The sequence below is a fragment of the Camarhynchus parvulus genome, chromosome 3 (assembly GCF_901933205.1).
Source record: "Camarhynchus parvulus chromosome 3, STF_HiC, whole genome shotgun sequence".
NCBI lineage: Eukaryota > Metazoa > Chordata > Aves > Passeriformes > Thraupidae > Camarhynchus > Camarhynchus parvulus.
In genome coordinates, this window is record NC_044573.1 from 83,730,960 (window position 1) to 83,751,637 (window position 20,678).

At 37.1% G+C, this 20,678-nt stretch overlaps 1 protein-coding gene across 3 annotated transcripts in view; it reads left to right on the forward strand.

Moving 5' to 3' along the window:
- The window catches only part of ARHGEF10 (Rho guanine nucleotide exchange factor 10), a 111,206-nt gene that overhangs the window by 75,695 nt on the left and 14,833 nt on the right, over positions 1–20,678 (forward strand). For 2 of the 3 annotated variants that reach the window (XM_030946624.1, XM_030946626.1), the window contains 7 exons: positions 42–169; positions 816–916; positions 1,827–1,948; positions 5,549–5,635; positions 6,971–7,194; positions 8,271–8,428; positions 17,069–17,211. In XM_030946624.1, the coding sequence (XP_030802484.1) occupies positions 42–169; positions 816–916; positions 1,827–1,948; positions 5,549–5,635; positions 6,971–7,194; positions 8,271–8,428; positions 17,069–17,211 (963 nt within the window). The remainder of the gene's footprint in view (positions 1–41; positions 170–815; positions 917–1,826; positions 1,949–5,548; positions 5,636–6,970; positions 7,195–8,270; positions 8,429–17,068; positions 17,212–20,678) is intronic. The other variant, XM_030946625.1, reaches the window with a different exon arrangement.

Below are 20,678 nucleotides of genomic sequence, written 5' to 3' on the forward strand. Positions count from 1 at the left end.
AGGTAGGCTGGTGTTGAATCTTAGTTTTTTTAATTTTTCAGAACTTAAACCAATCTGTAGCACATGACTGGACCTCGGGTTTACAAAAACTGATATTGAAAAAAGAAGATGAAATCAGAGCAGCAGATCGCTGTAGAATTCAGCTGCAACTCCCAGGAAAGCAGGACAAGTCAGTAGAAATCTTGATTAAAACACTTTCTAAATTGGTTTATGTATTAGGCAGGCATAGATGTACGAGTGAGGATTTGGGAATCTGTAGCTCTTCCCTCCCTTCTGTCTCCATAGTAAGCCCCTGAGTTTTGCTCTTATGCCATAATGCTGCCAGCTTTAATCTTCCAAAGAAGCACTGTCACTTTTCTCCTGTTCCTCAGCCCAGCTTTAATGTTCCATAGCAGCGCTGTCGCTTTTCTCCTGTTCCTCAGCCCAGCTTTAATCTTCCAAAGAAGCACTGTCACTTTTCTCCTGTTCCTCAGCCCAGCTTTAATGTTCCAGAGCAGTACTGTACCCTTTCTGCTGTTCCTCAGCCCAGAGTTCTGAATGCAAGAAGCAAGAGAGGAACTGTGGCAGTGGCAGCTAATAGGGAACAGTCACTGTTGTATTCCTTCTCCAGTTCTTCTCATAACATTTCATGTAAAGTATGTGGCATATGGCATATCATAGCCTGCACACTTAAATCAGAGCTGAGTCTTTGTCTAAGTATTAGAAAATAATGAAATTTCATCTTGCTCAACATTCTTAGCCATGGCTGTATCATACCCAATGCATTTATAGGGTTTTTGTTTGTTTGTTTGTTTTGTTTTTTTCCTGTACTGCAGGTCTGGGCGGCCAACCTTCTTTACAGCTGTGTTTAATACATTTACCCCTGCTATCAAACAGTCTTGGATCAACAATTTACAAATGGCTAAACTGGCCCTTGGTAATTCCTACTTACTCAAATTTTCTAACAAGTTAAAATAGCTCTCAGTGTACAGTGTAATTTTTTTTTTTTGGAGATGATTTTCCTTTTTTGGTGAAAACTGTAGATGTTTAAAATTGCAATACAGTAAATAGTAGTGATTCTGTATCACTACAAAGTAATAAAATAGATGAAACAGGGCACTCATTATGAAGGAATATATTTTCAACAGTATTTTAATGACATCTGGTATTCATTATCAATTGTTGCATCTAAATCAACAAAATAGTCTCTAAGTCAGAGCACTAAAAAATATGCTGTCCTTTGATGTTATTAATCTCCTGTGTTTGCACAAAGGGATAGGTTTCCAAAGATACATGGACTTTTCAATGCCTAAGTTGAGAAACATTAACTTGCTTGAAAGCAAGTTTCACCAGCACATGGTCAAAATAGAATGCTTTTGTGATGTCTCATGGAAGACAAGCAAAATAACAAAAAAGAAGAGAGAATGGATGTTTCCATCACTCCAGGACAAGGATCCTTAAAATTATGATAACTGGCAGCTGGTAGTGATGTTTCTTAAACAGGCAGAGAAATGCTGTTCAACGAACAGATTTCTTAGAGTCTTGAGGAAAGGTTTGATGTGTCTTTTCCTCTTTCAATATTCGATTTACAAGATCATTAAGAGACTACTCTTAACATTTTGCTAATGTAAGACGTTCCTTTTTTGTAATATCAGTATGTATGTAATATATTCAATTCAATTTCTGCTTATAGTTTTATGTTGTCATTTATACATCTATGGCATAAGAACAGCCTGATCTGTATTGACTCGTCCTCACAGAATTCTTTTCTGTTTCTGTGGTAAGGTGGAAGTGATTATTCAGTGAAAGGATTGTGGAGTGTTTATTGTTTTTTCTTTCCATTACAGCAGAGGATAACCTGTTAGGTTGGTTCTGCATAGAAGATGATGGGAATCAAATAAAAAAGGAAAAACATCCTCTCCTTGTTAGACACATGCCAGTGATGATGGCCAAGCAACAGGAGTTTAAGGTGAACAGAATTTTGATATGAGATTACAATTAGGTTTTCTTGTGTGATATAATATCTAAAGAATACCGTACTGTAAATACATCTGTTAGTTCACATCTGTTACTTCTCTTGAGCAACTACCTTGGTTTAACGCCATTAGCAATTAAAGGTCCAGAAGAGTCACAGGAATGCAAAATGCTGCAATCTTTGAGGCACTAAGGAGCATAATGTTTATTTTTACATAGTATGACATTCACTTTCATATGTAAGTGAATCACTCAGTGTAAACAGAACTGTTGGGAATTTTTAGTTCATCTTGGGATTTCCAAGTGTGTGTGTTTGGGGCTTAGAAGTAACCTAAAGCTTACAAAGAGCAGGAATCTGGTCTCCATGAAAGCTGTCCTTTCCTGGTGTAACTATGCTAAATCCTTCTCAAATTTCTGATTTTTATCAGTGCACAGAGAACAATATTTTAAAAATATTTTTTTAAAATTATGTTTTGTGGAATCTTGTATAAAATGTCATATTCTGGACAATGATATGGACGTTGTCTGAATGGTTCATTTCCCAAAGTAATGTGTCTGTTTGAAGCCTTATTGACCACTGTCTTTGATGATGAAAATAAGTACAATACCAAACCAACAGATGGAAGGGAAGAGTGCTGGATGCTGTTTTTCCAGTGTACCAATAGGATTTCTTATTGACCAGCAGTCAGTAAGTCTTGTGCAAAAAGAGTAATGGAAATGAAATTGTGCATGTGTGGATAGAATCCCAGAGTTAAGTTAATGTCATTGCATGGGTACTGCTTAGAGAGGTGAGTCTGCAGGCCCTCACTGCTAGAACAGCCTACACAGGAGAGACGCTCAGCTGACAGCTTCGCTGCACATGTGAGTATACAAATTGGATGTTGGGGGAAAATAATTGGTGGTTCAAAATGCAGTAGAAATGTGTAATGGTGCTATGACAATCTATTCCTCTGTACTGGCTTTCAGAGCAGCTAAACTTTACTGAAACTCTCTGATTTCCCATACAACCAGTCATGCTTGTCTTATTAAACAGCTTTTTCTGAGGTTTACTTTCTAAAGTCACCACTGGTGAAATAACCAGCTACTTTAAAATTTTTTCAGAAACTTAATCATGTATGTATTTTCTTAGAGCCCAGGCATTTGTAAGTCCTGAAAATGCATGCTAGGATCTGTGAAGGCCCAGGCTTAACTCTTGTAATCAAGTTAGAACACTGTCTTCTTATTTTGAAAGGAAAGGGAAGTTTGTCACCTTTACAGTTGGCTGAGATCTTTGCCTGGGTCACCTCAGGAGAGCAGAGTATGTGACAATATTGGCCTCAGCCCTGAGCTAAATTTGCCATTTTTGCAACTCCTCAAGTAATGTGGGGGGGAGCCCAGGTGCCATTCCTGGTTCTCCCAAATCCTTGATAATACTAGAAAATATGACTTAAGTATTACGGTAGCCTCAGCTGCAGTTTGGCTCTCCAGCCCCAGCTGAGGGTGGGAAGAGAAGCTCTGCTGGGCTAATCCTGTTTGTTGGCTCTCTGTGTGCTGCTCAGGCTGCCCAGTGGTGTAGGGGAGACATCGGAGCAGGTTTATGTCAGGTTTATGTCACAGGCTTCTGTCAAGACTGAGAGCTAAACTACCAGGGTTTAACTATGGAAAAAACATCACTTTAGACTAAGATGCAAAGTGACACAAGGTGTAACAAGGAGCCTGGGAAATATCCAACATGCAGACTGTCTTATTTTTCACTAGTGGTTTATTTCATTGTCACAGCCGCTGTAAATCACTACAAGTAGATAGCTTCAGCATGTGTTAAATGAGACATGCTAAGACAGGCATGGAAGCTCTTTTTTCTTTCTCTTTTTTTCATCTATTGATTTCAAATTTTTATCTGTATATAGTGAATTGCTTTGCTGAATAAATAATGTTTTCTCAAAGTGATTTACAAAGGCAAATCACTTTGTATTGCCTGCTGACTTCAAGGAGACTGTAAGATTCTTTGCACTTTGGAAAATTGAGTAAACTTGGAATTTAGAACTCAAATTTTGCCAGCTTGTTTTGTCATGTTTTTTTTTCATTTTGTTTATTTTTTGGGTGTTTTTTTTTTTAATTGGTGGGTTTTTTTGTTTTGTTTTGTTTGGATTTTGTTTTGATTTTTTTGTTTGTTTTGTTTTTTGTGCTTTCTTTTAATTGTTCACTATTTGGAGGTGATGTTGCTAGGCTATGGGGAGTTAATACTAACTGAGTACTCTAAGTTAATACTAACTGAGTTTTCACTAGTACTACAGTATAATCACAAGGACATTGATGTCCAAGATGAGAACATTAGTTTGAATCCTAGAGAATCTAGTGTAAAAATGTAATATAACACCTCATTAGAAACCTTTTTATTCTCCACACAGTTAAGAATTGCTTTTATATATTTTGAAGTGTTTACTTAAGCTTTATGAAATGGCCGTGGAATTAGGGAAATTACAAATTCATGACTGGTCATAAAAATGGGTTTTTTTCAGATCCTTGATGCTTGATTTTTCTTCAGAGTTGGGATGGACTTTAAATATAGACCTTGAGTCTGGTGTTGCATTCAGTTGTTTTTTTTTAATGGCCTGCATGATAAAATCATGAGTATTGTTATTAATATACTGACAGTAACATGATGTCAGGAGATTGGAAGGGAATTGAAGTCTGAAGAATGATAGTATTACCATTCAGAATGATCAAGGCACCTGGAGAAATAATTTGGGGGGGAGGGGTGGGGGAAGGCAAATAAAAAGCATGACAGTCAGCAGGACAGACACATGGTATGCTCACTGAGAAATTAGGAGTTTCATAAATCCAGATTGAAGAGGTGGTTTAGTTGGTATGTTAAAGTAATTTTTACTAGACCAGCAAGGTAAGGATTGGTTAGGAATGTAATATTCTTACAAAGAGCAGTAATGAATGAGATGTGTAGAAACAGGTTTGTGAAGAGGTAACCATGGTGTAGTAATGCTTCCGGCTCTCCTAGAATAGTGTGTCTGGGTGAGAAAACTCAGTGCTCTTAAATATACACATGAGGCTGATACATCTGCTGGAGAGATATCAGTTGAAAAAGTGGCAATAATAAATTTAAAAACAAAAATTTGGAAAAAATTGTTTAAAAAAATTACATGTAATTAAATGATAAGGTAATTTAGCCTAATGAAGAAGTGTCTCAGGCAGGGTCATGACATATATCAGCCTTACATGTGAAAGGACACTGCAGAGAAAGAGAAGTACCTGGTGTCTGAGATGAGAGGTAGCAGGCTAATGATTGCATCAGGGATGGTGTCAGGTTGGGGACATGAAAAACTTAATAAAAGTCATGAAGTTATGAAGCATTTGAGCAGATCAGCAAAAGAGAATTTGTAGTCTTTGGCCATGAAGGTCTGTAGGGGTAGATAAGGAATGTGTCAGGAGCAACATCTGTGCAGCTGACCCTGCCCAGGGGAAGCTGGGTGAACTGAACTGACTCCTTGCCTTGTGAGATTCTTTGATACTCTTAAATGCTTCAGTTAATTGCAAATTAAAATAGACAGAAACAGGCATATTTTTCTAATGTGCTAACAGCTCTCTTTTCCTCTCCTTGAAGGTTGAATGTGCTGCTTATAATCCTGAGCCATACCTTGCTGGAGAAACAGAGTCAGATTCCTGTGCTGTGGAACATGGCTTTCTTTGGGTAAGTGTAATCTTTACACTTTACCCAAAGTAAAATCTGAAAGTGGTTGTCTCCTGTTTCTTTCCATTGCTTTTTGTGACTCTCGACAATGTGTAGGTATGAAAGAAATGTTGGGTTGTTTTTTTCTCTTTGTTTATTTGTTTAAAGGGTTAGCTACTAATTTGCCCACGTGATCTTGCTGGTCTCTGTAGGGTGTCAGTTAAGTGTGCGTGATTTGTACAGCACAGAACGAATTCCAAAGTGCTGAGCACATTCAGAAGGGAGTTATGTGCTAATTTGTAACAATTGCTGCTAAAACCCGTATGAGCTTATGCTGTCCTACTGTCTGTTTTCATATTTCAAGAATGTTTTAGCCAAAAATAATCTGTTTAAATCTGCATAGGAAAAAACTTACTCTGCATATTGCTATGACCCCAGACATGCAGATATTCCAGCAGAAAAAAATGAGGTGGATAGAAGCTGTTCATAAAAGGAAAAAAAAAGGCAAGCTAATGATTTCAGGAGCTTTTCTAGTTACCATGATACTGAAATTTAAGGGAACCCTTGCAAATTGAATGTTAGAAATAGCTTTCCTTAGTGACCTTTTTCAAGGCAACCCATATAATTTCCTTTTGTCTTTGCCATTTGTAAATAGTACTTACAAAAACATGCAAATTAAATCTTTCTGCTGCAACAAAATATTCTTTCTTCCTCTTTCCTATTTATTTCGTATAAACAGAAAGAGTTACTATACAAAAGCATGTACTGTACGTGGGTGGATTTTTTTTACTTCTCCCTGGGGAGATCCCTGGGGGACCATTAGGGATCCCTAAAATGTGCAAGTTTATGGACATGTTCATGATACTTAGTTCTGGATCAGGGAGAAATTTAGGCTTCTGTATCAGCAAGTTTACAAGACTCTTTCTTTTGGGATGGAGCATTTCTTTGCAGAGCTGTTACGGTGCAAAGGACAGGCCTCAGCTATATTACCTGTTTTAAAAGAACCTCAGACAATTAGAACACCAGTTATTAAAATAACATGTTGTACACATTACTTACAGTAATTGCATTCTGTAATGTATATACATTTGAGTCAAATATCAGAATAGGCCATAATATTATTCCTGCTTTAAAAACATTTTTTGTGAGTGTAGAAGGCAAGTTTGTATGTATAATGTTTTGATATATCTTGTATTTGTGCTGAATTATTTTCTTATGTCTTAATGCACATATAACTTGAGATGCACTCTTCAGTTAACATTCCAGTCATTCCTTCTTGTACTTGTTCATCTTCCTGGAGACAGGTGTCAGTCATGGTCTGTTGTGCTTTTTTTAATTTTCTTTTTTTTATTTCAGATTGGCAGCTGTACTAATCAGATGGGCCAGGTTGCAATAGTCTCATTTCAAAGTTCCAGCCCTAAGGTTATTGAGTGCTTCAATGTGGAGTCACGGATTCTCTGCATGGTCTACATACCAGAGGAGGAGAAGCTGAAAGAGCAAAACAAAGCTCCAGACTCTGAAAATGTTCTTGCAAAAACTTCTAATGTGCCTACTATTTGTCTTGGCATGGAAGAAGGAAGGTGATTCTTGGTTTTGGTGTAATGTGTATGATTTATTGATTAAGTTTGCTATTCTATAGCAAAATTGTGTGAGATACTTCTGAGAAAATGTTTACTTTTTAAAAAAGTATCCAAGCGTTATCCAGTGACCTCAAGGTATCCTTTGCACTTAAATCAAGGATAAAATGCACTCTACAGTATTTAAAATTATACCATGTGGTATTTGAAATTAAAGTAGGGCATCTTTTTGATGAAAGAAGATTAGTTCATCATATCTGAAATATATAAATACTACTTTTGTAATACTATAAGATAATCTTCAGGTATTGGAAAATTTTCAGAATGGCAAAGAGGAGTCCCTTAATCTTCTGCCCTGTCATTTGTGCAGGATTTGTCACATGAAAAAAAAATACTGCTGTTTACTATTGACATGAATTACTTCACTGTCTTTGAACTGATGGCCTACAGAGCCATGATTTGTGTTGAAGAGCAAGGCTACATGTTCTTAATTTATAGGTCAGTTAGCAAACAGATCTTGTTATAGTTACTGAGGTCATAAGTGTGCAACTACATGTGATTTTTGAAGGTGTTTGTAACCAGTATAAATGAAGGAGAACAAAATTTTCCAAGGAAAGTGCCATTTCTAGAAGTCAGTGATTTAATTCCAAATTTAACAGTATTCTCACCATACCCATTGTAACAATCAATAGGAATTGTGGAAATTTTATGTGTAAGTGATGTCTGGTAGTGAGTTTTTCGTTTCTTCTCCCTAGTTCTCCACATAATATATATATATATAGTTTTTTAACTAATTAAAGTTTTAGAAAGACTCATAATAAGGACTTTGAGAAGAATTTTTATTATGTCTCTTTTTTGAATAACTGTTTCTGCAGACAAGATAATATGAATGTGTTGTCATATGTCAATGTTAAGTAATTGCAAGTTGTCTATGCAGACATTCTGGGGTGTCAAGAATTGAAGGAAAACGTCCTCTTTCCCCCAATATTTTATTTTAAACTTCTCTTTTGCATATTCTAGCAAGAACTATGTAAAGCATAATTTCACAGGTCTGTTTCTTCTTGCTTCTTTCTCTGTAGCATTTCTATTTACAAAAGTTGCCAAGGCTCAAAGAAAATTCGACTTCAACACTTCTTCACTCCTGAAAAATCAACTGTTATGAGCTTAACATATAGGTCTCAGTACTTGTTTGCTGGCTTGGTAAATGGAAACGTCTCGATCTACACAAAAGCAGAAGGTAATGCTGCATAGTGATATGATTTGATGGCATCCTGAGGAACTGACATGTCAGTGTATTTTGGCAGAAGTAATTTTCCACTAATGTATTTTCTGAAAATTCTTTGTAAAACTGCTGAACTAGGATTACTGCTCTTTCCGGTACGTCTGAAGAGACTTGTTGGCTCTTTTCAAAGGATAGTAGGAACTTTCATACTGTTCCCACTTTTACCATACATACATATGACAATTGATTTTCCCCCTTAGCTTAAACCTTGAAGTCTTTAGTGTTGCAATAGTCCAGAAATTTATGTGCTAACAGCAGTACACAGTATTTTACACAGTGCTTATATAGTACTAATACTAATACTTTACAGTATTAAGCACAGTACTTATTTCTCTCAACTACCAAGTATTGGTGTATATGAAACACAGAAATCCCCTATTGGTAGAGATTTCTGTATATCTCATTTAAAATGACAACCCCATTTTTACTGTACAGATGGGATAAGTCTTTCCTATGTGTGCAGTTCATGTGTTTTATGGTTGGCCTCATTTTTCTATTAGCATCCCAGTTGGTTGTTTTCTATCTAGCTAAATAATTGGTTAAAATAATTTGAATAAAGGAGAATCCCAGGCAGTTTTTCTGAACCTCAGCTGTCTTTTCCAGAGCTGGTTCGGGTGCTTCCAGTACATCTCACTAAATTCCCTGCAGTATTATATATAGATATATATAGATGTGATATATATATATATATATATATATATATATATATATAGTGATTCAGTTCAAAATCAGTGATGCTTTGCTCAAGGTTTGAAACCTTAATTTTAGTGAAATGTTAGCACAGAGACTCCTAATCTTGCAAGGTACAGAGCCAGCAGAGACCTGCCTTGTTTGTGTGAGCTGCAGTAATGATGGTTGTCATGCTTCTCTAAAGAGGTGGGCCCTGTGAACAGTTCAGCTGCATTTGTGTGGCACTGTACCTTGGCTACTAAATCCTACCAGTCCCTAACTGAGGAACCAAACTCAGTATCTGTAGTCTTGGGGTAAATTATGTGTCCACTGTTAGATCATACAAAGAGCTTGTTTGAAAAGGTACAGGATGCTTTTTTTTTCCCCAAGCAACAAAGGATCTGGGAAAAAGTGCTGGGAAAGAGACTTCCTTTGTCCAGTTGTTGTCTTCAACCCAGTAGGTTTCCTGTTGAGCTGTTGTCTCTGATCCAAAGCCAGGCATTAGATTTCGGTTCCATTTAAAACTTTTTTTTTTTTTTTTACCACTGAATAGCATTTTTTCTTACTTTGCTTTTGAGGTACAGGAATGAGATCTTGATCCTAGATTCATAATAATTTTGGTATTTCAGTTTCTCTTCATACCTGGGAGAGGTATTAAAGTGAATCTGTCATCTTCTCTGAAAGGTGTTGGTGTATTTAAGCTGTTTTAAGACTGCAATTACTATCATTCAACTTCTTCCAGAAAAGACCACTTCAAAAACACAACTGACATCCTTGGCAGTATAGCTAAGAAAGGATTCATGGGTTGCATATCTACAGAGAATGTCAAAGGTGGGGCAGAGCTGTTAATCAGACTGCATTTCAGTCTGGTTATGTTGCATTGACCAGGATCGTAGCATACTCTGCTTGTCTTCTTCTGAAGACACTGGTTTTGGGCAGTGAGATGTTCATAGAGTCTGTCAGAGTCATGGTCACTGGATCTTTGAGATGGGAAATAATGGTATTTTTCTGACTCTTGTCATTTATTCTGGTAATCCCTCTCCTTACTGCTTGGTCAGTGTGGCTTATTTCAGTTCTCCATGCCCCGTGGAAGTTGTGTGATTCAGCTGCTGCCATGTTAGCATCCATCTTCCTTATGTTGGCTGCTGTGGGCATGTGAGGCACTCAGCCCTGGAGGGGTGTTTTTATGAGCACTGACCTATTTACCAAACAAAGGAATCCAAGCAGTGAAATGGGAGGGAGGGGGAATGCAGCCTCTCAGGAGCTTTGTGCAATTCATCAGGAGTGCCTTCTCTTCTGCAGAGGTTACTTTTCAGCCACTTCAGCTTGGGTTTTGGTCTGTCATCATAAAGGAGATTAAGTAAAGATTTTAAAGTGAATGTGAAATATTTGAATTGTGAAATATCTGCATTGCATCTTGATTTGAAGCCTGAGAAGGACAAATACTGTTAGATGCCCAGGAAAAATGATGGTTACAGGATTCTGTGAATGAGAAAGGATAACCTTTCTTCTAGGATGAAAATCTATCTCACAGTCTGTGATAGAGTTGGCATCCTTTTGACTTCCTTCCTGGGCAGAAACTGTGTGGATCAGTTCAGTCACTGAAGCTCAATGCCTTACTCTATGTAATCGGAGACCCATGATTTGTGTCATTTGTGTCATTTACCCAAATAGCTCTAATTCTCAGAGAGGTCAGTTCATGTAAATATCCATGATGCTTGTTTACAAACAGCAAGTGCTTTCTTCTGACTTTCTTCACTAGAGATCTATGTCAGATCAACAGCATCCAGAGTGCTCTTGCTGCAGGAAATCTTGTCTTAGTAGTAGTAAAAATGTAAAGTAGTAAAAAATGGAAACTGAGAAGTCTGTACAGTAAACCAAGGAGCAAATGCCATGTTAGTGGGAGAGTAGGAGGTGCACAACTTCCTTTCTGCAGGGTAGTCAGATTTTAGTGAGACGACTCTGTATCCGTGTACTTTCACATATGAGGTAAAAAGTACCTAAGTACTTTTTAGTGCTTTATGTATTTTAAATACTTAAAAATACATCATTTAATAATTTAATGTATTTGAACACAAACTGAAAGCAATGTCTTGAGGTGCTGATACCATAAAATCTACTTAGCTCTTAAGTGTGAGCTCACATGGTGATTTGGGAAAATATCACAGAACACTAGGGTGCAGGTCAGCTAATGCTTTAGTTGTAAAAACAGTACCCCTGATAATTATCCTCACTAATCCTTAATTTTGTGTGTGTGAGAAGACTTGTTTTGGGAACTGTGAGACAGCCAGTGAATTAAATGCTGTTCTATACACAAAGGGGAGTGGTGCAGATTGCAAAATTTCTCTTTTGCACAGTTATCAGTCTGACAAATTCTGCCTTTGGTGTTTGCCTCAGGTTGCGTTAATATTTCCATGCAAAACATGCTTAGAAGAGGTTAAGAGAAAAGTGTGTGGTATTGTCTTTGTTTAAAAAACATTACAAAACCCCTTTGTGATGATTGCAGACAGCCCAGCAGATGTGTTTTGAGTGATGTAATAGCAAAAAAGGTCAGCATGTGTTTGGCTTCCATTCACAAAAGTATCTTAGGAAAGGGAAATCACGATCTTTATATAATATAGGTGTATTGTTCCTGATATACTGGAGTCAGTTCCAGCTTCCTTTCTCCTAGACATTGATATACACTTCCTTTTCATAAAGTCCTGTAAAGAGTACAGGAGAGAAACAGGAAAAAGAAAATAAAAACTCAGAATTATTGTGGCAGAAAGTGGAATTATTATTATTATTTTAGTAGTTCAATAAGAGTTTGGTCTGGTGAAATAATAGCTGAAGCAATTTTGGCCATGCACAGAACAGAAGAGACTCCACTGGTAAGAATTAGGGAACTCTGAAATTGATCAGAAGTTTTGATTACTTACCTGTCCGAAGAGGCTTTGTGACAGTAATCAATGGAGCATTTTCAGAGGATTAATATCAAGGAAAATGACAAAAACTGAAAGGAAATACAAGAGTAAGGGAAACAGTTATAAAAGTGAAGGAGTAGCAAGTCAGTTGACTGGTGAGGTACCTTGATGAATTTGGTAAGACCCTTTTGTCCTCTGGCAAATTGAGGAAAGGAAGAATATGTGGAATGTAAAATGCTGATGTCAAAGTCAGAGCTTGAGTGGATCCATGTACTGCTCTAACTTGTCTGAAGAGTGGATTTCTGGCATGTGACTGCCACTTCAAGTAGACATTGTGAGAGGTATTGCTGTGAAAAATAAGCAGTGGTATTAAGCTGATAGGGAGAGGACTAGAGTAGTGATACTGAAACAGAGATAAAATACTGTTGTCTTTGCAGTGTCACATAATATTCATCACCAGAAATATGTTGGCATTGCTTTCAGTCTTACTTGTGTATCTCATGCCAGGACCTCGGCACCACCCCCTGTATAACTGTAGGAAGAGCTCTGTCAGCTATTTGGCTTGAAGAATTTGATGCATGTGGGAGAAAAAATGAGTATGCATGCACAGTGTAGGACATTCCTAGTTACACATTGTTTAGAAGAGCAGGCCTGAGGGTCTCATCTTATTTTCAAGTGATAAGGAATGTGCTAAACTTTTGACTTCTGTAGGTACCGTTTTACTCCTCCACAGTGCTGGGTTATGTACCACGTGATGGAAAAAATGTTTGTGCTCCACTGCACTAATGAACCAAGACCTGCTGTTCCCAGGGCTGTGCTGGCAGCTCTGTTGAAAGCATCAATAGTGCTGCTAAGCAAGAGAGGAAGCTGACAACAAAAACGCTTGCTCGGTTCAGCTTGACTGAAAGCATAAAGGAAGGCAAGACTACTACAAACTTTGAAGAGACTTTCTGAGGAAATGAACTATATGTTAATAGGTTATCTCATATGAAGATCTGAGTGCACCAACTAATTACAATTTTTAAAAGTGCTAAATATTTAAAATATTTATAAATTAATAATAGGAAGCCTGTCTTATAAATCATTGTAAAATAATTTTGCTTCCTTCATTGGGCTTTGTGTAAACAAACCACAGTTTTATAACTTTCCCTATAAAACCGACATTGTTTTAAAACTTCTTCTATTCACTCAGATTTAATCAGATGGGAAGATAACTATTTTTTTAAATTAATTAAAAAAATAAAAACATAATAACAAAATGCACTACTGGAAATAATGTCCTTTTTCATTGAAGTCTTAGAAATATTTTATGAGAATGAGAGACCTTACTTTGATGCAGCTAAACAGCCTGATATATGCATTTCAAGATACTGTTCAACACTGGTGTATAAACTATGGCATGTAGCTTCTGGAGAAACATAAGTTACAAAGAGTATTAAAAATAGTAGCATAACACAATGGCATAACACATATCTATTAGTATAAAATCTGTCTTTGGTTTTTTTAAATACTTATCTAATATGCAAATATCAGACATCTTATATACAACATAAATATATGACATCTAATTTCCAGAAACCTCTGTATTAATTTCTGTCTTGACCCTGTTCTCGGATTTTGTAGAAACATCTCTTTCCTGCAAACAGCTATACCTGCAATTCATATCCTCATGAGAGATGCCTTGAGATTCTGTTGGTAAAAGTTTTATCTTGGCTTCTATTTCTTGCTTCTTTTCTCTTTTGCCAGGAAAAAAATAAACCTATTTTACTCCGTAACTAGCAAAGGATTTTATAGCATCAAACAAAGCTATTCCTTATCTCTTTTGTAAGTGCTGTGACTAATTTTAAGTACCTGGATAGTGCCAGTTGTTGAAACTACTCACATAAGCATGTCTTGAATCTGCAGGTGTTTACACAAGTCAGATAGAGATAATGCTTCTTTTCCCTTCGATTTTAGAAGCAATGGACATTGGATCAGACAGATAACATGAAATAGCCAGTGTCAAACATGAAGTCTGTGCAGGGAGGTATTGAACAGGGTCTGCTGAGATCTGGAGAGAGAGGCAGGAAGAGTATTATGTTTTCTTCAAAGTATGATTTTGTTGGTGTTAAACCACTTGTGAGCTGGACACAGACTTGATAAGTACTTTTGGAGATGGATGATAAAGTTCTTGGTCAGCAAAATGAAGTTGTGATCTTACTTTTAGCCAGCAGCCTGTGGTTAAAGCATTTACAGAAGTATGTTGCATTATCAGGCTTAATCCCTTGCCTTGCTTGAGTGGATTTTTATCCATTCTTTCCACTCTCAAGAGATTTCCCTGGCTGACACAAAATGAAAGGAGATGCACAGGGCTTAATTTGTCCTCCTGGTGCCATTCCACTTTGTATAATTAATGAGTCATTCACTGAGGCAGGGTCCAGAACACAGCTGACACATCCTTTGAATACTGTTCTAATTACTAGACCAGAGAGTGTCCCTCTACCCTTTTTTCTCCTCTCTGTCTCAGGTGCTGTCTGATCTAGAAGATATCAGTGTTTGCAGTAGGAAATAAAAAAGCACCAGAGAATAGCCTTATCACATGACTTGGGTCATAGGGCAGAGTGATAGCTTTGGATCTTTCCTGGGCTGATACATCAAGTGGGATTTCAGGCATTTTTTTCAAGAAATTGTGGTAGACATGAGGCCTCTATCTCACCTTCTTTATATGTCCAAACCTATGGAATTCTTAAACTGGATTGTCAAGTACTGTGTTAACACACACACCAACAGAAAATGGTTTTGTGAGAACTGAGTTTTTTAGCTATATATGTTGAATCAGATATTCATTACTCAGATGGTATTTATAACATTGATAGTATTGAAAGCACTTTCTTACGTTGATGGAAATTGTTAATAAGGCTTAATGCTTAGTCATCTCAGGAGTTACATGGAACTCCAGGGCATAAAGGTCCAGATTTAAGAAAAAAAAGAAGCACATTAGATGTTTGAAATTTAATTTGAGCAAAATGTAAATGAGTCCACAGTTGGCATCCTGAAAAATCCTTTTTTTCCTGTTGTTTCAGTATCAGCTATGCTTTATATATAAATTAATATATGCTTTGAATGTATTTAAGAGAAAGACTTGTCAAGTTCTATGAACTTTTGTTTTATATTATTGGTTTTTTCAGTGTGAAAATATAACTAGAAAAGATAGCTTTTTGCTCAGCATGTCTGCTCCTTGCCCAAACTAATAGTCCTTATCCTTAGGAATAATGTAGCAGAATTATCCTGGGTTTATCCCTAGGAATGGTGCTATGTACAGATTGTTGTTAGACTTCTGCAGTCAGCATCCCTTGCACAGTGAAAATTGTGACACACACGTGTGCAGCTTCCCTCTCTGAAGGCTCTGCACTGCCTGCAGTGCTTGCAGCAATCAGAGTAAGGGCAGCTTCAAGTTTAGAATTGAATTTGTGGGTAAGGTGGCTGCTAAAGAATGGAAACTTTTCCAAAAGTTTGTTTATTACTAACAGTACATATGAGTCATAGAGAACACAGTGACTCTGACATTACTGGGAGAGTTTGCAGGCTAATAACTGGAAGCACTCTTCTCAATGCAAACTAAAATAATGAAAATTATTTTGACAGCCTGAAACTAAATGTCACTTCTACAAAGATGCTTTCAGAAGAGAGGCACATCCTGAGAATGACTCAGCAAAGGTTGTATCTCACAGATGACAGAAATTTTGAGAATTACTCCAGAACTGAGGCTTCTCATTATTGTTGTTGCTACTGTGATTGGTGAAGCAGGAAATTTTGTGCCCCCATTCCCTAAGCAAATAATAGAAGATGCACTTGTTTTCAGGAGGGAAAAGAAAAAAATTGTACTTAAGTGCTTGCCTAAAGATGTGTTTACTTTGGTCTCATCAATCAAAATTTAAGTGGTTACTGAGTTCAAACCAGTGTCAGAAAAGTAAACAACTTTTCTGCAGCTTGTGCAGGAGGAAGGCTTTTCAATGAAGAAATGGTGCTTTTTGAAATATTTTGTCTCAGTGTAAAACCCAGTTACTTTTAACAGAATTTTGTATTATTAATAAATCATAATGTATAGGAATGTCATCTTTGAGACTATACGCAGTGAGCACCTAAAATATATAAACTAATATGAAAACATTAAAATTATTATTGAGGGACTTAACATGTCAATTTATATGTATAAAAGAGAAAGCTACCACTGTTTCAAGAAGCCTATGTTGCTGGTTCTTAAATTTGAGGATAAATAATCTCCTAGTCCTTGTTTCAAAGAGATGGCAATTGAGAGTGACCATAGCAGTAGGTGGAAGCACGCAGTTCTTACCAGAACCTCTCTGAATAACTGATTGTGCCACATGCATAATTTAATTTAGATCTGCTAAATGCTGTCCAAAGAAAACACTGTGGGTTTTATAATTAGAGGAAAAAGTAAGAAAAGTGAAGGTATGGCACAAGACCAAGTTTTAATTTCTTCTTTTTTTTGGTCTTAATTTCCATCTTAATTGAAGCATTTGGTAGTAGGATGGTCCATTCCATCAAAATGCTCTTAGAGAGTGAACTGCACTCATTACAGCCTACAGTAAAAATCTTCCTGACGACTTTGCACATGAAGGATGATTCTGTCCTAGTTAGAAATCGATTCATCTTGAAATAAGTTGGCTGTGAGCTCCTTCTGGGTTGGAGACAATTGTGTCAGCCATGGGTTTCTGACTGTATTTCCTCTGGAAAGGAAAGCAGTTGAATCAGAACAGCAATATGGTATTCCTGAATTATCATTTAATCTAGATAAAATTTACTCTGTTGACAGTTATATGAGTACTTAGGTTTGGATATTCTCCTTAATGTTGTTTTAGCCTTGCAGATTTACCCTGGAAGCTAAAAGTAATCATACAGAAATCACAGTGTAGCTTGAAGTGGCAACTTGCAGAAATTCAAGCAGTGGACTTTTCAGAACTGTTTTACAGCAAAGGTCACCATTTGGTTGTGTATAACCTTTCTTCTTTTTTTATTGAAGATGGGACATGGAACACAGAACCTCAGAAGATAGTTAAATTGGGTGTTCTGCCTGTTAGAAGTCTGCTTGTGATGGAGGAGACCATTTGGGCTGCATGTGGTGGACAAATTTTCATAATCAGCACTGTGACGCATTCCATAGAGGTAAACGCTTTTGAAAGCATTGCTCACCTATTATGCTTCAGGGTATAAGTGGTGAAATTTTAAAAATGGAAATGTGTTTAAGAAGCATCATGATTCAGGAAGCTTTTTATTGAATGTGGTCTCAGTTCTTTTAAATCTCACTCCCTTAGTTTGTAATTCTGCTGTTGTGTTCTCTGCTGATGTCTCAGCAGACCTTGCTGCCATTTACCCACTGGTTTCCATAAGGTGCTTGGAAATGATAGGGTATTTGGGGCAAGAGATTTTCTTAAAAATTAAATCTGAGGTAAGGCAGCAGAGAACTGGGTGCCTATAGGCACATTTCATGTTAATTACAGAAAAAGGTTTAACTAAGAGACTGCCTCTATATAGTTAGATGTTACTTGTACCTTATGATAATTTCATAATATATTTTTTCAGAGTTTTACTTCTCGGTGGCCTACAAAAATTTTATTTGCATAAGAGCAGTTTCTGATGAATAGTCACACAAAAGCCAGCATTTTCAGAATGAGAGAAGAGTCTTAAGGGTTCAAACTCACATTTGTGACCACATTTTCCAGAAAATGTTAAGCCCTTATTTCTGTCAAAATTACAGCTTTCACCAAAAGAATATCTTAGTAATCCAAAGTTAAGAGTTGATGAATCATCAGGAGTTCAACCTCTCCTTCAACCTACAATAGAGTGTCACTGAATTGCATGATGTTTACAGCCATGAAGTTTTTTTCAAACAGGAGTCATGATGAGCTCACAGCCTCCTTCTTTGTGTGCTTTGTTGCTGCATTTTTTTCTTTGATGGTCGTGTTTTCTCCCAACAATTGTCTGTTTGGTACAATTGATTCTGTGAGTCACTGTCATGGGTTTGCAGGGAAATAGCTAACATCCTAATTTCCTCTGTCTTTTTCTGTGTTTTCTGAGAGATTTGTTTCATCCAATAAGATGCTTGGACTACATATTCTCCTACTTTGTTTTTCTTTAAGGCTTGTTTTGTTGGTAGTTTGAATGGTATGATTAGGGAAAGATTTTGGATGAGTGATTTGGATAGGTGCTTAAAATGGACTTTTGTTAGTTTCATAGCCTCTGGGACACATAGTTGCTATTCTACAGACTTTAGTAAAATCTCTCAGATTCTCACTAGGAAAACAGTAAGAAATCACAGCCAGGTTCTTCCTGTGTGAGGCTGAGTACATACAGCCAGATTTCTGTAAATAGGTTTGGCAAGTCTGGCCTAATTCTGTAACACAGCTCTCCCCAAGTCTGGTGGTATGGCTGCAGTTTGGGCTATGCTGGGCTGTTTTGGCAGAGGAGAACAAACCTAGAGTTAAACAAATTTTGAGGATTAAAGAATGTTTAAAGCTTTCTCTGTCATAATACAGTAAAATGTCATGGACTGCAGTGTTGAAAACAGAAGTTTGGAGACATAAAATAACAAGTACTCTACCAATATCTCTCAGACATGGCAGTTTCATTTCTCAGCTGTTACTACAGATTTTGCTACAAAAGCATCACAGGAGGTTTCTTCTCATTTCTCAACTAAGCCATCTGTTGTATTCAGAGCTCAGGTTATTATGGGTCTATTGCACACACAATAAGTGCTGCAGCAAGTAACATATAAGAAATGGTGCATATGGGTTGAGTAATGTTTTTTCAATATAATTTTGTTCAAGAACATGATGATTTTCTGTATGTCTGGCTGATGGTCATCTTTTTAATTTCACACAAATATCCATGTCATAGTGTGTCATGTTCCTCATAGAATTGGGAATGAGCAATGATTTTCTGTTGCTTCTTTATGGGTATTAAGACATACTGATCTTTTTCTCATCATCTCACCAGATTAAAAAGGTCATTAATGTTTTCAGTATGGCTGCCTACTTAGTGACCTGACTGGTTTTGATAACTTCCTAGGTTTATGTTTCCAAAAGGGATCTGCTATGTTGTCCTTCCCATGTTCACTGGCAATATTGTTTCAATATTATACAATATATGAGGCAATTTAGACTCTGTCTATATCAAATATTTAAACGTCTGAGCTGCCTCTTCCTTACTGTGAAGAGCAGAATATTTGCTATGAGGGGAAGCAGGAGCAAGGAAATGTTTATTCTCCCTCTGTGCTCTCTCTCACTGAAGGTTAGTTGTAATGATTTGACTCAAGATCTTTTGCATAACGTGATCTTCGCTCTATCAGCAGGAATCCAAGTGTTGCACAGGGCTCACCTCTTTACTGAACTCCTTTATATCTCCATATATTACATAATGTGGACATACTCCATGTATACTGCAATGCAGCTGCTTGCTACTTCATTGCTACTGTCATGCATGCATACTGTGTGCTCTGCATCATGTACATTATCAGTAAAGGCATCTGGCAAGATTTTAAGGTCATGTTTGTGCAAATCCATGAGCATATTCAAGTCTATTTTTTAAACTTGTCCTTGTGAGGCACTCTTAGCTTCACAGGTATCTCATATTTAACTGTCTGTGCATTTGCTAAGTGCAGAGTACATTATCCTTAAAGATAATCTCATTCCATGCCTCCTTGCTTTGCTAAGATTTTTATTTAAGATTTTTTCTTGAATATTTTTCAGTAAATGAGCAGGTTTGGCATTGTGTGTATTGGATTTGGATATTACTCACTTGTGCTTTTCTCCCCCCTCTAATATGGGTAAGACTCACAATTAACTTGTTCTAATGATATGTTATTGTAATAGAATGTTTTAGGTAATGTCTTTTATTGGCACAATGCCCCAAACTGGCACAATGCCTCAAGATCCTTGGCAGGGCACACACGAGAAATACATCAATTGCTGTTATATATTCATTACATACTCTGATCCTCTTTCTGTGAAGAAGAAATATGTCACTTAGTTTTGACCCTAGATCTGACAGCTGTATTGCTGTTGGGTACAGACCTACATCCAATAATGGTCTCTGTGCCTGGAGCTCCTTGTACTCTGCAAAGGCAGTTTGTGCTTGTTTCAAAACTTCAAAAAGTGCCAGAGTATTTAATAGAATAAAGTCACTGGTTGAGTGTGATTCTATCCTAGTCTGTTTTGCCTTGTTTTTAAAACTTTGCTATCTATACAGGGATTACATTGAAAAGTTCAGCTGAGTAAACAAAAATATGGAAATCCCTATACATGAATGTGTATTACCCAAGTGTTGTAACTTCTTTAAAGCAGTGAAAGACATTTGTTTGAGGTTGAAGGTAATGGCATCCTCTTCATCTGAAGCTGGAGAAATCGTGGTTCATCTCTTGGTGCAGCTGTTTGGTGTAAGTGAGCACTCCTTCAAAAGAAGGGCTCTGCAGTGTCCCACACTGCTGGAGCACTGGTGAGCTGCATTGGGCTGTGGCATCCATGGTGCCTTCTGCAGCTCCTGTGCTGCTGTAGTTAGAATGGGAGAGCCTGAGGGAGAAGGCCAGGCAAGAGGAATGCAGGTATGAAAACTAGAAGAGAAAAAGAAAATTAATT